Source organism: Diorhabda sublineata, chromosome 11 (genome assembly GCF_026230105.1).
Source record: "Diorhabda sublineata isolate icDioSubl1.1 chromosome 11, icDioSubl1.1, whole genome shotgun sequence".
Lineage (NCBI taxonomy): Eukaryota > Metazoa > Arthropoda > Insecta > Coleoptera > Chrysomelidae > Diorhabda > Diorhabda sublineata.
In genome coordinates this window covers 5,305,589-5,322,093 of record NC_079484.1, presented here as the reverse complement: position 1 = coordinate 5,322,093, position 16,505 = coordinate 5,305,589, and the positions used below count along the sequence as shown (strand labels likewise).

At 32.2% G+C, this 16,505-nt stretch overlaps 2 protein-coding genes across 2 annotated transcripts; both read right to left on the bottom strand.

The window, feature by feature from the left end:
* Positions 1–1,753: 1,753 nt before the first annotated feature.
* On the bottom strand, positions 1,754–10,481 carry LOC130450223 (uncharacterized). Its single transcript, XM_056788496.1, has 7 exons — positions 8,453–10,481; positions 7,439–7,772; positions 5,371–5,581; positions 3,624–3,944; positions 2,577–2,940; positions 2,314–2,479; positions 1,754–2,003 (listed from the first exon to the last, which is right to left on the bottom strand). The coding sequence occupies exons 1-7, from the start codon at positions 8,576–8,578 to the stop codon at positions 1,861–1,863; spliced, it is 1,665 nt and encodes a 554-aa protein (XP_056644474.1). The 5' UTR covers positions 8,579–10,481; the 3' UTR covers positions 1,754–1,860.
* An 872-nt stretch (positions 10,482–11,353) lies between these two features.
* Positions 11,354–15,170, bottom strand: LOC130450224 (uncharacterized). Its single transcript, XM_056788497.1, has 2 exons — positions 15,053–15,170; positions 11,354–12,102 (listed from the first exon to the last, which is right to left on the bottom strand). Exons 1-2 carry the CDS (start codon positions 15,101–15,103, stop codon positions 11,749–11,751), a joined length of 405 nt encoding a protein of 134 aa, XP_056644475.1. The 5' UTR covers positions 15,104–15,170; the 3' UTR covers positions 11,354–11,748.
* Between the last annotated feature and the right edge of the window lie 1,335 nt (positions 15,171–16,505).

Sequence of the window (16,505 nt, the reverse complement as noted above, 5' to 3'; positions counted from 1 at the left end):
GGTACCGCTGTTAAGGTATTTTGTAGAGGGGTACTTGTGATTGTGGTACTGGATGGCCGCCGTTATTGTAATAATTATTTACGTTGCGTTTGTTTATTTTGGTTTCTATATTATTTTACTGTGGATTCAAAATGAATACATAATTAGGTTTTCGAACACCTCTAGTGGATAAAAATGTTGGTTAACCTTGAATATTACTAACGATGATGACTAATAAAGTTAATATATATTTAAATTAATTTCTTTCAATTTATTAGTAAATTATACTATGTATCGAATCAAACAAAAATTAGGTACATTTTAAAATAAAAAAATCTCATATCAGTTCAGTTCAATGCATAATAAATAAAAAATAGCAGAATCTATAATAGCTAAGAGAAATAAAAATGGTAAAACTTCAGATTATGGACCGTCCATTAGGTAGATTATCTAACCTAACTTACCAACAAAGTCTTGTAGAAACAAACCCATGAACTATTTGCCATAAAAATTTGCACATCTAATTCTACGGTCCAGTTTAAACATAAAAATAAACTTAAGAATGAAAAAAATGTTGGCGGTTATTCGAAAATGTCTCATTCAAATTGCTAAAGGAATTGTTAGGTTGCACGAAGGCTACGGTATGGTCATTGTCCAAAAGTCAGCATACCTGTTCGTTCCGTTTGAATAGCTCTCCATAAGCGTCGTAAAGTTTCACAATATGAATCTTCATTGATTGTTGCTCCAGGCTGCATAAACTCCATAAGGAATACCTCTTTTAGGTCCCAAAAAACAGTTACCATTATCATACGGCTGTCGAAGGTTTCTTATAATTTTGTGGGTCTCGTTAGAAAATTTCCGTACATCCATTGTTGTGCTTATCGTTTCGTTTCGGACGTGTCATACAAAATACATTTCTCATCACCTATCACAATGGATTTCAAAAAATCTCTATCAGTAGTGATACAGTCAGGAAACTACTAAACTGCACCCCCCGTTTGGCGAGTTCTGTGGTTATCAGTCAACATAGTCGTGACCCAGAGAGCGCAAAATTTTCTGTGGCGCAATTGTTTAGTAACAATATACATGGCATGAAAATCAGTTCTTTAAAATTTCGACAAGATTCATGATCAACGCCATCACTCATAAAGGTGTCGATATAAACTTGACTCTTCGAGGAATTTCCGCTACATTTTCCCCTTCTCTCTACAAGAAACGAATAAGAACTCGCAATTAATACTTCCTGGAGAGCTATGTTTGTATGACTGAAACTCAATGAGAAATGACCTGTTGGAACCGCCAGTAACAGATCTTTTCAACCGGGAAAATTCGCTACTATGAAAAACCAATTACCTGCTGCATTTTTGGGGCCAACGGTGATCGGAAGAAGAAGAAGAAAAAAGCTACCCTCGTATATTTTTGTGCAATGAACTTCGAGTTTCCTGAAACTTTCACTTAGGCTGATTGAGAGAAATTGAAAAGACGAAACTGGATAAGTTCTCAATGATGTATATGAAAATATTGTTTAAATCTCATTGGTGAGTTTTCCAGTTTTGTTATAGTCACATTTTGTCTTGATTTATTTAACTTGTACTTCTTTTTAACTACGAAAGTCCTAACCTCAGTATTTGGTAACAACAGATGATAATATATCATTTTTTTATCTTTATTTTTTATTCCTCAAATTCAAATACAAATTTGCTTTCCAAATGTGATATAAAATGATTCAATAGTGTTTTTGTTTTATTTCCATACATATATGTAATGAAACTAATTTATATTTTACCGATAAACTTTATTTATAACAAATAATATAAATTTCACATAGAATAGTGATTAACATTCAAATTGAATAACAACAATCATTGGATAACAAATTATTTATAACTTTGACCCCAATTTAACGTTAGTTGTCGTGATTAGTGTTCTTAACGTTCGTCTCAAAATCTTTCCACTTGGATTTTTCGGAATAGCATTGATAAAATGAACTCCTCCTCTCAGTCTTTTATGCGGGGAGACTTTTCCTGTAAATCAAGAGCTCTCATAATTTATTAGACTTCACATATTAATAGAGAAAATTATTTATTTACAAAAAAATCAAATAGAAACTTAAAACAACAATACACAAACAAAATAGAATTATCAATTCTATTCAGGTGGAAGACACTGAATGAAAATCTGAATCTTATCAAGTTTGTCAAGGAGGAACCAGTACATCTAGCTAGTACTCTTCCCGATATTAAAAAAAAAATGATTTAAATCTTTGGTTTAATTTTTTTCTTACATAATTATTGAGAATTAATAAAATATGATATCAAATCCAAGAACACTGACCTTCGACATATTCAACTAGCTCTTTTTCGGTTACATCAACCCCTGGTTTTTTTACAACAAAAGCTAACGGTAGTTCACCAGCTAATTCATCGGGAACTCCTACAACTCCAACATCCAGAACTTTCGGATGATTCAATAGTATAGCTTCAAGTTCAGCTGGTGCTACCTGAAACAAAATATATTTGATACTATCCGATCTACAACTAATTGCTATTTCTCCAGTCAATATTTGTAACCAAAAGTGGAAATAAAAGTTTAAGTACCTGGAATCCTTTATATTTGATCAATTCCTTGAGTCTGTCCACAATAAAAAAATCTTTATCATTGTCATAATATCCCAAGTCACCAGTTTTTAGCCACCCATCCGATGTAAAAGTATCTCTTGTAGCCTGAGGGTTTCGTATATATCCTTTCATTATCAACGGACCTTTAATACAAATTTCTCCCAATTTATTTGGTCCCAAAGATCTCCCAGTTTCAGGATCACGAACTTTTACAGTCATATAAGTTATTACAGTTCCACTTGAACCAGGTTTTCTGGGTTTATTCTTATTTTTCCCAACAAGAATTACGGCTAAGTTGGCTTCCGTTAAACCATAACCTTGTCGAATCATCTGTAGATTGAGTCTGCGAAATTATTTGTATCAGTACATTTATTTCTTAAATGATAAGCCTCGTTTGGAATAAAAGGTCTGCAAATAAATTGCTCTGGTGGTATAAAAACTTCAAGAGCATCAGTGTGCCGGCTGCCATGGTATCCTACCGGATAAAACTGTTGAATTAACACGTACTTTTAACAAATTCAATGCTGCATTTTAGGAAATTTAAGATAAACCTCCCAGCAGGGAGTAATGGTATCAAAATGAGGTCCACTTGCTATCATCTACTGCACGTATTGATCTAAAGGAGTATAATTGGCAAAAGCAGGAGTATACAAGCGCAAACGGGGAGAAATACATATCCTTTTGTTATGCTGAGATGGTGATCATAATCAGATCTCCCCACTTCACTGCAATAAGATAATCACTTCTACAGAGAAAACTTGGCTAGCAAAAGGTCGGTGTCTTTGGAAAATTAAGTTTGGAGCCTATCAACTGCTGATAAGACTGCAGTGGAAATCCATTATTTGTGGAGGGACCTTGAGCTGTAACAGAGGAGAAAAAGAAAGGGACATGAATTACCTTGAGGCAAACCGCTTAGATTTGAAACTGGAAATTCTGCAGCTATGTGGGGTCGAGAATGTTTTTCAAAATTCAATGTTCCGTGCAAGCGTATCATTTCAAAATAGCGAATACAATAGAAATACTTACCTTTTTTGGAGCACATTTTCTGTTTCTTTAGATAAAGGAGCTGCTCCACATATGACTTCTTCAATACAATGCAAGTCATATTTATCAACTTTTGGACTTTTAGCTAAAAATACAGCTAATGGTGGAGCTACAGCAATACTTGATATCTTATAGTCTTGTATTGCTTTCAAAAATACATCTTCGTCAAATTGTTTGAATACTACCAGTGTGTCTTTATTCAAGATAGCGGCTATCAACAAATTTAGTCCAAACCCATGGAAGAACGGCATTAATCCCAATGAATATTTTCCATTGGTGGGTCCGGTGGTATATAATGGTTCTCTGGAAAATTGTTCAGATTGATTATCGATATAATAACTTGGATTCAAGTTTACGAACATAGATATTCTTGATTTTAAAATTTGTATAACTTCCGCATTATTGGAAACTAACAATTATCGGAATGAATGTTACGGATCTGAAACTGGACATAATTCACATTCAGAACCAACTACTAATATTGAATGTCAATTAATTGAAAGTGGAGCTCAGGTGGTTGAAAAAAGCTAGAAGAAATATTACCAATAATTACGGAATAGTTCACGAGAAGATGCAGTCATTCAAGTGATCTTGTTGTCCTGAGAAACGGACAGTTCATAGAAAATAGAAAAATGATGAAAGATGTGGTGATGAACAAAGATGAAAGGATTGAAGTAGAAAATAACAGTTAAGCATATAAATATTTGGTGAATATATTTTTCCTCTAGTTTCCTAATTGTAATGATCTCCAGTATCTGAAATGTCTTCAAAGATTTTTTTTCCATAAGTTTCTCTTCCAAATAGTTGGCTTGTGACGCAGATAATTCTGTATCTAGGTGATCCGGAGTCTCTTCCTTTTCTCTTTGAACCAGTTATTTTCAGGTAGATCTAGTCTTATAAAATGTTCTGAGATCGCAGTGTCCTGTAAAAAATACACTAAGAAGCATGTTTCTAGAATCCATATCTTCCAGTATTGAAGATACTAAGGAATTTTTTCGATTTTCGATGGGAGAATCTACAGGGGTAGTTTTGATTCCATATTCTTCCTTGTTGTAGAACTATTTTTCATAATTACTTTTTTCGAAACTATTGAAAGATTCCTAGTCAGTAAAATGTATTTGCGTTCCATACGTAGCAAATATATTGACCTGCACTTTTCATTTCATATCTTATGAACGTGAACAGAAGCCACCTGTAGTCTATTCTACAGGTTTACCATATCAAATGCCTTTTTATGGTATACAAATACCAGGATATTATAATTATATATTATAATCTACGCTGTCTATGAACGTTAGGATTACATGTGTTTTATACTTTGCTCTAAAGCCAGCTTGTTTTCGGCGTCGATAAAGAATAATTTAGACCTTAACCTGTTCGTGATAATACGTACAACAATACATATTCGAAAACAAACTTATGGGTCTGTGATTCGTGATATCACCCTGTTATCACTATCATTGTTTGCTCCCATTGGAAAGGTGTTATTTCTTTTTCTACGCAACCATTAAATAACTAAACCGTCATCCACCAGTTGAATTGTTGTTTTTTCACACCATTTATTGCAATTTTTATCTCATCTATAGTAACATATGGCAGAGTCGTGATTTTGAATCACCTGGGAGCTCAATAATTGAACACAATCGTTGCTGCTAGAATGGATGGATATCGTATTTCTCGATTTATTAACTTTTTAATCAATGCGGAAAAATAATTTTAGAGTACTAACCTACTTTGAGATATCCGGACTAAAATATTTCTATCTGTAAGCATCACACCTTTAGCGAGACCAGTCGTACCTGATGAACTCATCACTAGTGCTACATGATCTATTGGATCCGCTTCATTGAAAGGTCGGAAATTTTTAGGATCAATATGAACAGATCCCAAGTTGCTTTGAATAAACGAACCTATACTTTCAATACCAGAGGATTCATCATCTTAAAAAATTACATTAACAATGAATGTAAATAAACTTTGAAGGAATTGATTATAATTGTATATATACAAAAAAGAATTATTTCTAATATGGAAATTATTTACGAAAAGCCAGCATAAATTTAGATAAAACAAGAAAATCATCAGTTGTGTTTAGAGTGCTGCATGTAGCAGAATTAATGAGTATAATAGAAGAAACTTTGATAGGTAAATTATATCCCCAATCTTCATTGATAGTTTATTATTTGTCTCCAAATTATTTCAATTGATTATCGATATTTTGATTTTATGACATGTATTTAAATTTTTGGTAAAAAACATGAAGAAATTATATTATATTTTAATAACATATTTATCTTGTTTTGGTGTAAAGTTCTTAAAGATTCCTGAGTCTAATTTTATAAACTGTATCTACATAATCTAAATATGAAAATCGAGTAGTGTAAATTCGGGAGATGATTGACGATAAATATTTATTGAAATTTTGAATCGATAATTCACCTTCGAAAGAGATTAACAAGTAATCAACGTGTAAGTTAAAGGAAAAGGAACGAATTCATTGTACCTCCTAAAATCCCAGACTTTTACTTTCTGAGAGGATAATTTACAACCCAATGAGGACTATTTGTGAACTAGTATCTACAGTTTCGCAGTAGTAATGATATTTTATTACTGTTACCTTCTTTTTATGTATGAAAGAACGGTTTATAGGGCTTATTCTTGCGAGTTAGTGAAGAGATCATGGTGACAGAAATATAAAAAAAAATTCTCTCTTAAACTCTTACTTAATCTCTAACTTAAACTCTTAAAAATTACAGCGAAAGTATTATGTTTAAAATTTAGTAAAAACACTTTTCTCAACAACATATTGAAATTTAGAGAAAAATACAATTTGGTCAACGGAAGAAGTTTTAGTTTGTTAGTGTTGAGATGTTAAATTTCAAAGCCTCAATGTTTTGCCATTAAATCATTATTGATAAGACGACCAGTATCAATTTGTATTTCTTTTATAGGTTTTGTATCAATTTTTAGTTATTTCTCTCTCGATACTAGTGAGATACCTAAAAAACTAACAATTTCATTTAGCAAATTGCATCAAAATCCGTCCAGTAGTTTTCAAGTTAAACAAAAATATACAACAACCGCAGAAGCAGCTTAGATCTTTGTTTCATATTGTGTCGTTATTTCCACTGATCTCCACGAATTCTTGACTTATAATGCATTAAAATTTTCCCCATGGATCACTCTATAGATTGATGCAAACTGCGTGGAAGTAATTTTAGAGTTAAGCATAAATATACCGAACCGCATAAGTAACACAGATCTTTGTTTTATTCTGTGGTTATTTTCACTAATCTTCATGAAACCTTAACTTATCAAAAACTAAAATATTCTTCATGAATCACGTTATCGATTGGTGTAAACTACGCGGAAATCCGTTTAGTAGTTCTTGAGTTAAGTTGAATATACAAAACTGCATAAGCAGCATAGATCTTTGTTATATAATATGTGGTTATTTCCACTGATCTCCACGAAATTTTGACTTATCATACACTAAAATAGTTCTACCTCACTAAATAGAATGAAAGAGGTTTGAAATAATGGACACTCGAAAACGTTCTTTTCAAAAAACGATAAAAATTAAAATTAAAAATAGAATCATTCCTCAAAATATCTTATCTTCATCATATGTTCGTATGATTGTACTTTGTACAGCGTCATTGAATATCGAATTAATTGAACATTGGGTATATTCGTCCTTACAAAGTTGAGGTTTTGTTCCAAATAGTTGACACAACCACTGGGTAATATCGATTAATTACGTAACTATCTACATCTTACTTATTTTAGGTACTAACCTTCAATGAGTAAAACTTTTTCTATAAATTTGAGTTTCTTTTTCATATCTAAATATTTTCCTACAGTTAATCTGGAACAAAATATAATTTTCGGTTGATACAAGTTGAGAATATACGTTAATTCGTTTTCAGTGTATAAATGATTTATTGGTGCTACTGTAGCTCCCAAATATAAAGAAGCTATAAGACCATCGCAAAATCTCAAGCTGTTTTCACTACTTATGGAAACTATAGTATTGGGACGGACACCAAAATTATGTAATGCTTGAGCAAGCGTGCAGGTATCTTTCAATATATTTTCACACGAACGAGTTTCTCCAGTGAAAGCATTAACCTAGAAGAAAAAATAAATGAAAATGTGATTCATTTACCGCATTTTATAAATTTTGAAAGTAATAAACATTGATGAAAAAGAATATCAACGAATGATGATCGATGCCATGCAAATTTTTTGATTTTCCACTTTTAAAATGCTTTTTTATTGTTATGAAATATTGGGAACTGAACTTAGATTCTGTTAATCAAATTTTAACATGCGATATCATAAAAAATCATCAAATACTTCCAAATTTTGGAGTTAAACTATGACTTTAAATGATGAGCTTGTAAAGGAGATGAAAGAAAAGCTAGAAGTCGATACAATTTAAAATATGTCAATGCTTATTTCATAAAGATATACTGAAATAGATTCAAATTAATTGTTGCTAGAAAAATTTAGTTCTCCGTCTTTTTTATTACACTGTATTAATTGTTTAGCAAGGTGCTTTTGTGTAAAAAGAGAAAAATTGATTTTTGACTCATGAAAGAAACAAAATTCACGTCCGCGACATGTTTAGTGGAACTAAAACATGACCCTTTAGGATCTTTGAAGAAACTTTCATTTCACATGGTATATTTGTGATACATTTTATTAATAAATTCGTGTTTTCTAATAGGAATAAACCAAATCATTTACATCAAAAGGTTACTCGTGATAAAAAGTTCAAAATAAATATAATGAAATTAATCACGTACCATACAATCGAATTTATTATCATTTTCTAACAAACTATGATACATAAAGTTTCCTAGCAGTCCTTCCGGTATAGGAACAGTCGGTGTAGGACCACTGATTACAAAATTGTCATCTTCTACAATCATTTTATTGAATTCAGAAACAATGTTTGATCTTTCACGGTCGTTGAATGTTGCTCACTGATAAAACACTTTACGTCGACGGATTCAAATCCAACTATTGCTGCTCCCTCCACAAAACCGTAATACCAACATAAAAATCAAGTTACTTATAACATGCGTCTTGGCAACAAGGTCAATGAGATACCTATTAATATATGCCGATCAGTTAATGCTGTTTATTTATAAGTAAACACTGTTGACGCAGCCGAAATACAAAAACATTTTTTGTTATGTATTCATGCAATATTACGAGGAATCCAAAGCATATTTTTAATAAAAATATTGCGTATTCAAACTACTAAATTATTATCCAAGAAGAGATCAAAATTTAAAAAATATATCAAATGAAATCTCAATGAAAATATTAATTAGTTAGTGATATACACTTGTGGGGAAAAAATTGACTCAGGCGACAGCCCTCCAATCGGTGGTTGAAAAACTGAGCCCTCAATTGTATTTCCTCAAATCTAATAGTATGAGTTTCAAAATTGTTTTTTTCCACGAGTACTAAAGCAGTACTGCAACGTCGGAAGGTTCAGTAAGAATCTGGATGACCGACAGCTACATAGATCGTAGTCTATCATTTATAGGATCCTTTACAAAACAATAACGATATAAAATATTATAATGTTTCTTTATCTCACAGTAAAACAATATTTTATGATCAGTAATCACCTTTTTATGCTTGTTTACATAGTGCTAATTAGGGGTAATTGACTACCTGACCCAATACTATCAGTTAACGTGGGCTGATCATAACTCAATCTGCAGTTTCCAGAGTTTACCGTCATTGCCAAGAGACTGGTAACTTTAATCGAGGACGCGATCCGGAAGACAAAGATGCACATTCGATTCATGAATAGTCACACCCTCACTGGTGTCCAATACGATCTCAAAAAAACGCGAGGAGTAGCTATGAGTGGCTAGACAGTCAGAAGAAGACTTAAGACAGCTAAAATTGAGCCAAAAATGCCACATACTTGCTTCCAGTCCACCCAGTCTACGATTTTCCAGAGAACACGTTAATTGGACTGACGAACAATAGAGCAGACGAAAGCAGTGTGTCTGCATGGTAGCGATAGAAGAAGACGAGAGTACAAAAGATCTGGTGAAAGATTCACGTAGTGCTGGAAGCAAGAAAACATGGCTTTTCGACAGAAATCCAAGATGATTTGAGGGGCATTTCAACGGAACCAAAATTGAGTTGGTGTATCGCTAGTTTCATCGGCTAAAACTACATCCAAATGCAGGACAATACCAGACCACACACTGTAGTTTCCGTGCGGCAGTATTTTCAGGATGTCGAAATTGCCGCTATGGATTGGCCAACGCGTTGCCCGTTCTTGAATCCTATCGAGCATTTATGGGATGACCTCAAGAGAAAAGTATGGACTGTGAATTAGGGGTTTTATTATCTTTCCTGTTAATTATAACCTTTTCAGTTTGATATTTTGTCGTCACCAAAAAAATAACTCAATAACAACACAGATCACTCATTATAAAACTAAAACTAATGGCTTTGAGATGTTAAAATCAAAAAGAACGAAAGCTGCAGATTTTTTTTAGAGTTTTTTGACCGCGAGCGTTGATTTTTTTCTCACGACTGTATATTAAATCGATTACTACACCAACAATCACAATTACACTACCTGATGTGCGTTTAGATAATTAAGTTAACGTCTTCAAAAACCGCAAGTTAACTAATGAATATTAACTCTAGCAAATAACTATACCAAAACTTGCTAAAGATAGATTGAAAAAAATAGTAGCTGGAGAAACAGATAATCGGAATGAGAATCTGGATCAACAAATACTCATTGGCAATTATTAGAGAGAGCACATCAAGAAAGGATTTTGAAATTCGTAAAAAATCATGAACAAAATCCAAGATTCTGATTATTGTAATGCAAATATTCTTCCATATATTAAGATCAAGATGCGAGTGCACAAGAGAAAATTTTCAGGCATAATGTGAATTATTTTAAAAAGTATATACGGAAGTTGTCGAAAAGTTTTTCTAGCTTACTATGAGGTTAAGACCTGGTGAAACGGATCAAGGAATGAGATGGTGAGTTATCGAAACTTTCTTTTCTATTGATTGTGCAGATTTTTCACAATTTTTCTTTTTATCTTATGTAGCAATGATACGTGACAATCGATGAACACAATCCTAAGAAAGCGTCTTTGCCGTTTCCTAAGTAGATTCGCTTTTTGTAATCCATTGTCATGTTTTTTCATAATAGAAATGTAGTGTTTAATGCAGGTTCCATCTTATGTAAGGAAGCGAGAAAATCACACTCATTTTGCTAAAACTGCGTTAATAAGTCCTAAAAAATGTTCATTCGAATGCGCTTTTTCTCTAAACTGAGCAAATACCGCACCTAACTCGTAAATAACTTCGCATGTATAATTTTACGAGTTATTATATAATAAATTCGATCTATATATATGCCGATAGCTTCTTCTATCTCCCTAATCTTAATCTGACTGTTTGTTCGATAAGATCGCTGGTTGTGATAGTTTTTGATCATCAATCAAACTTTAACGTTTGAATTCAAATTCTCAAAATTTAATTGTCGTAAATGATGGTTCATTGTCTCCGAACATAGTGATGATCAACTCTTCGTTCATTCGTGTAGATGTACGACATCTTTAGCTTGAGGTTTTCTAATTTAAGAACAAGCCTCGTATATAAGAAATGAGGGATTCGAAAATTATTAATAAGAAGAAAGACGAAGCAACTTATGCAATATTTTTAATACATACTTTGGTATCTGTTGTTTTAAATCAATAGTTCAGAATTAGTTTTTTAATATCAGAAATATTTCATAATTATTAATTCAACTCTTACTGACGGAAAAATATGTTATCTTTTCATCAAAATCAATCTTCAAAGTACTTGAATCAGCTCCGATTGTAAATCGACGAGAAACTTAAACTTATTGAAAAAGAAGTTGGGGGTTGACAATAATCGATTCAAGAGCTGAAGTATTAGTATTAAAGCAAGAATATAATATCATATGACGTTAATTATGGTTGAAGATGTTAGTGATAAGATAAGATACTATTAATCTAATATTTATTAATATAAAATATACGAAATAAAATGGTAGGAAACATAATCATTCAAATTTTTAAGGGGCGAGGAAATCTTTTGGTGCTTTTTTAAGGAAACATTTAATTTTTTCGAAAGTCGTTCCATCATCTGTCTCCATGTCTTCTGTACAAGTTTTAATTATTTCGGTGAGCTCATGATCATCAAAAACTGATTTCATTTTTTCACGAATAACTTGAGTTTGTAGTTCTTCACTGTCATTTATGAAACCGATTTTTTTGGCAAGGCATATAATGTGATTTTCGAACTTTTCATCGTCCGGAAATTGTCCTTCCTTTATTTGCGCAATAACATCGTGACCAACACCGGACTTAGCAGAGCATTCTCTGTTGTACTCTTTGAGTCTCTCATGTTGTTCCGCTGTTAATTCTGCCTAAAAATGGAACAAAAAATCTAAATTATAATAATATCTTCATATTAAAGGATTTCAGCAGAGAATTTGTTTCCTAACAACAAAAGCAAACAGTTTTTGGTTAGATAAAAACTAAATATTTTTAACAACTTAGTGTTAGTGGAATAGAGTACATTTCTTCTATTGTTAAGACCAAAAAAATTCTCACTATACGTGAACAGCTTTAAGTTCTAGTTCATTATTTACTGATTTTCTCAATTGTGAGTGCATTAAATTTTCGCTAAAGCAGATTGTACCATTTCGAAAATCTTTAGAAATTTTCAGGATGGAATGTTTCTCCAACAGCTCAATTTTATGGTTAAATAGAACCATTTCCAGGGATTCATGAGGTGACATTGTTTAGTTAACAAAAAATAGTGGTTGGTATGAAATCATTAGTTGAACACTTAGTATCATGGTACTTTGGAAACTGGGGTTTAAGCCAGAAACAGTATAATGTAGATACGGCATTTCCATTGAGGCAACTTTTTCATAAACCTTTCTCATGAAAAAATAGATTTTTGAGACATCTTACTTCACAATGCATTGTCTAAAATTTCATTGGTAAACAGTATAACAAATAAAAATTCACAGGAACGTTTGCGAACAGAAATGGAGAACTTTAACTCATTGTTCACCCTTGTGAAATTTCTATAACATACTAAAAAAGAATCCATTGTTTTCGCTTTAACTCACTGTGCCATTAATAAACAACTCAACACATGACTAGTATATCATAGAGAAATATAGTTCGTTTTTTGTTATAAGTTACAAAAAAGTTTTATAGTTTGAAATTTATAAAAATATAGTTTTTGGGATTAGTTTTCGGTTAAATAATTAGTGCCTAAAATTAGATATTTGATAGTAGGTTTTGTTTTTGTATTCTAGAAAGATTTATGATATTTGTTTGTGACATTTATGTAGCATGGATAATGAATACTGAATACACTGTTTACACTACCACTACACCAACACTCACGATTACACCGTCTGACGCGCGTTTCGATAACCAAGTTATCAACTTCAGAGTCTGAAGGTAAACTAAAATTTAATGACTTGACTTACCTGTTTTATACTAAATTTTTCCACCAATAAACCTTCTCCTGCGAAAGAACTCCTTGGCGGGAATCTTCAAATTCATTCCTTGACTACTAAACTATAGAGTGGGCTGTGGGGAATTGGCCCTTTGTCCCTGTTTAAGCTAATCTTACATCTAGCAATTTCAATGCTTTCAAATGCATCCAACAATTTATTATTGGATACATTTTTTAACAATTGTACATTATTAATATTTATGTCATGATTGTGACTTCTATGCTCTTGAAACTGGACAATAACGGATCTCTTAGTTTGTCCAATATACTTTCCGTCACAATCCCCACAGCTTATTTCATATATACCACTCTTTTCCAAATTTGTTATTTTATCCTTGGAATTGCCCATCAATTTTTTTAATGTTTTGTTGGATTTATAAACCAATTTGTAAACCTACTCGGCTAAATATTCCTTCCAATCCTTTTGTATAAATGTATTAGAGCAAATTTTTCCTGTTTTTCACTTTGGGTTTGGAAAAAAGTGGTTTCACATAGATCTATGACGACCTTTAATGATAACCGTTGAGTACAGCTACATTCCTTATTGTATCTCTCGATGGTAAGTGGAAAGTGGATTCACCATTGTACCAGGAAATGGAGACTGTCCATCTTATATTGGATACAATTAAAATAATCAGTCAGGATGTACCTGAACGTAGGGTGTTTTTCCTTTCGCGGGAGAAGGTTTGTGGTAAAATTTTGTATAAAACAGGTAAGTCAAGTCATTAGATTTTAGTTTACCTTCAGTCTCTGAAGACGGTAACTTGGTTATCGAAACGAGCGTCAGACAGTGTAATCGTGAGTGTTGGTGTAGTGGTGATTTAAACAGTGTGTTCAGTATGAATATCGCCAACGTATCTAGAAATTCCAACTTAATTGATAAGCGAAAACAGAAGAGAACTAAAATCAATAACATTAAGAAGCATAAACGTGTCAAAAGGTCTAAGAAAAAAGAAATTAAAAAAAATTCATTGTATAGCTTATAATACAAAATCACATTTTCTAGGATGTGAGAATGGAATTATTTCATCGTATCGGTCAAGATAGTAAAGAGGAAATGGATTGTGATGATAACGAGGTGATAGTTTTCGACTTTGGAACATTGATGATATTAAAAGTTCAAATATCACTTAGGAAGACAATAAAATTATTACGATGATGTCGAATTTCGTAGGTGAAATGTCCATGGACCAGATTCGACGTTATAACAAAAAAAAAATAGGAAAAACTTCAACATTGATCTGTCCAAGATAATTAGTGAATATAATTAATAATGTGTGGTGGTGATTCAGTTAACAGTATAATTGGATACTATAAAATCTTAGTACGAAGTAAAAGATGATAAGTACATGTATTCTACCATTTATTAGATCTGAAAATTCCAATAGAGTGGCTTTTATACCGGTAAATAAAAAGTACATCACGAAACCATGAAAAGATTATGTCTTAGATAGATTTCTGACTCGAGATAGCTGAAACAAGATGTAAATATGGACAGAACAAGTCAATCAAGAGCCGTAATTCTATTGCAAGTGACATTCATTTTCTCCTACTGGAGTAGGTCAAGATTAAGTGAGAAACTGGTCAGAAAAAAGGATTAGGAGCAAATTCATTATGTGTACAGAAGTCTCAAAAAATCATATGTAAAAAATAATTGCTTCAAGGATTTCCACACCATATGGCAAAAAAATATATTAGCTCGAATATCGAATATATCGATTTCCCTAGAAATGTGTTTTATTCTATTTAAAAATAAGTCACAAAATGTTGTTTATTCCAAAAGTTATTGTTGAGGGTTATAAGGGGTTAAATTTGTAATAACGTGATTTTGTACTTACATTTGCAAAACAAACAATTGCAACAATTAGGACCACTGTTAAGTAATTCATAATTTTCTTTTAAGGGTTGATATACGAACTTTTAACTTGAAAATGTGTATACAATATTATTATCAATACATTGCTTAGTTTCTCTATATATACCTATTTTTTTAATTGCTTCTAGTGATTCCCGGATGTAAACAGGACCGGAATCGCACCTCAATTGATTTAAATTGTACTAACAATCAGAATTACGGAAATGTATATTTCCAATTGATTTACTGTCATCTCCAATTTATACAATTGGAAGAACAAACTGTTAATTATCTGAGGAAATTTCATTATTGTTTTTCAGCGACAATATTGTTATTAGAAGCATTAAAGGTTAAGAAGGTTTTATGGATTTTCGGATCCAGTATCACTGATTGAATCATACAATTCACTGTAAATTACGAATGGAAAAGAGCAATCCTCAAGAAAATATACCTATGAGAGACAAGATCAAAAACGATGTATACCAGTTTCCCAAATTTTTTTATGCCATGTCCCATGCCTTTCTAAAATTCTTAAGCGTTACCTATTTCAAATTAAAACCAACTGTGAGCTGTGAAATGATATATAATATAGGTTCGGGTTCACCACGGGGCTTGTTGTATGCCACAGGGAAGTTTACTTGACGATTCCCAAATACATAGTTGATATTTTGGACTGGTCCAGACAGATTATATCTAATAATTAAATTTGGCATCGAAATCTAGCATTGCATCTAAATGACCCGGAGGTTAAGCTCGTGTCGACTCAATTTTCAATTTGACCCCTTTAAAAATTAAATTGCACCCCTGTATCGGTTTTGGTGTGAGTGAATTTAAGGAAAGAATTCATTTCATTATCCTTTATAGTTCTTTCTTTTCAGAATCCTTTTTCCATTTTCTTGATGCTAGAGTCGTTGGTAGTAGATTTAGATCTAGGATGACTTACTTTGCTATAGTTATACAGGTCTTCATAGAATTTTGATTCAGATACACTCTATTCACTGTAGGTGTCATTTCGTTGATAGTACCTCTAATTTAATCTGCCACAAGATTGGCCTCACAATTTTGACCTGGAACCATTGCTAAAGCTATATCCACATCTTTTATCTGGATTTCTTTTGTACACCGTTATGATTATTGTGTTTTTTTTTTTGGAGATATAGAGATATTATTGATTTGTAATTTCTAATACTGCCAGGTGAATAAAACTAATGTGGTTTCATTCTAGTTCAGTTCCACAGTTTTGCATCATTTCTCATGGATAATATCGTGCGTAGAATTTCAAAATTTGCTCTGGATTATTAGGACTACGTACGTCTTTATGAAATATAAAGCATACAATCAATTGATACTGGATATGGTACAATAGAAGACGATAATTGTGAAAAATATCAGCAATATTATCAAGAGCTTCTTCTTCTTCTTCTTACGTTAGGACT

What these genes read in the sequence shown, in the direction of transcription:
- LOC130450224 (XM_056788497.1), bottom strand. Translation starts at nt 15,103, where the DNA reads ATGAATTACTTAACAGTGGTCCTAATTGTTGCAATTGTTTGTTTTGCA. An exon ending in CAATTGTTTGTTTTGCAAAT is followed by an intron (nt 12,103 to 15,052) that starts GTAAGTACAAAA and finishes TTCCATTTTTAG; the next exon opens with GCAGAATTAACAGCGGAACA.
- LOC130450223 (XM_056788496.1), bottom strand. Translation starts at nt 8,578, where the DNA reads ATGATTGTAGAAGATGACAATTTTGTAATCAGTGGTCCTACACCGACT. An exon ending in AAAAGTTTTACTCATTGAAG is followed by an intron (nt 5,582 to 7,438) that starts GTTAGTACCTAA and finishes TAATTTTTTAAG; the next exon opens with ATGATGAATCCTCTGGTATT. An exon ending in GCTAGTTGAATATGTCGAAG is followed by an intron (nt 2,004 to 2,313) that starts GTCAGTGTTCTT and finishes CTTGATTTACAG; the next exon opens with GAAAAGTCTCCCCGCATAAA.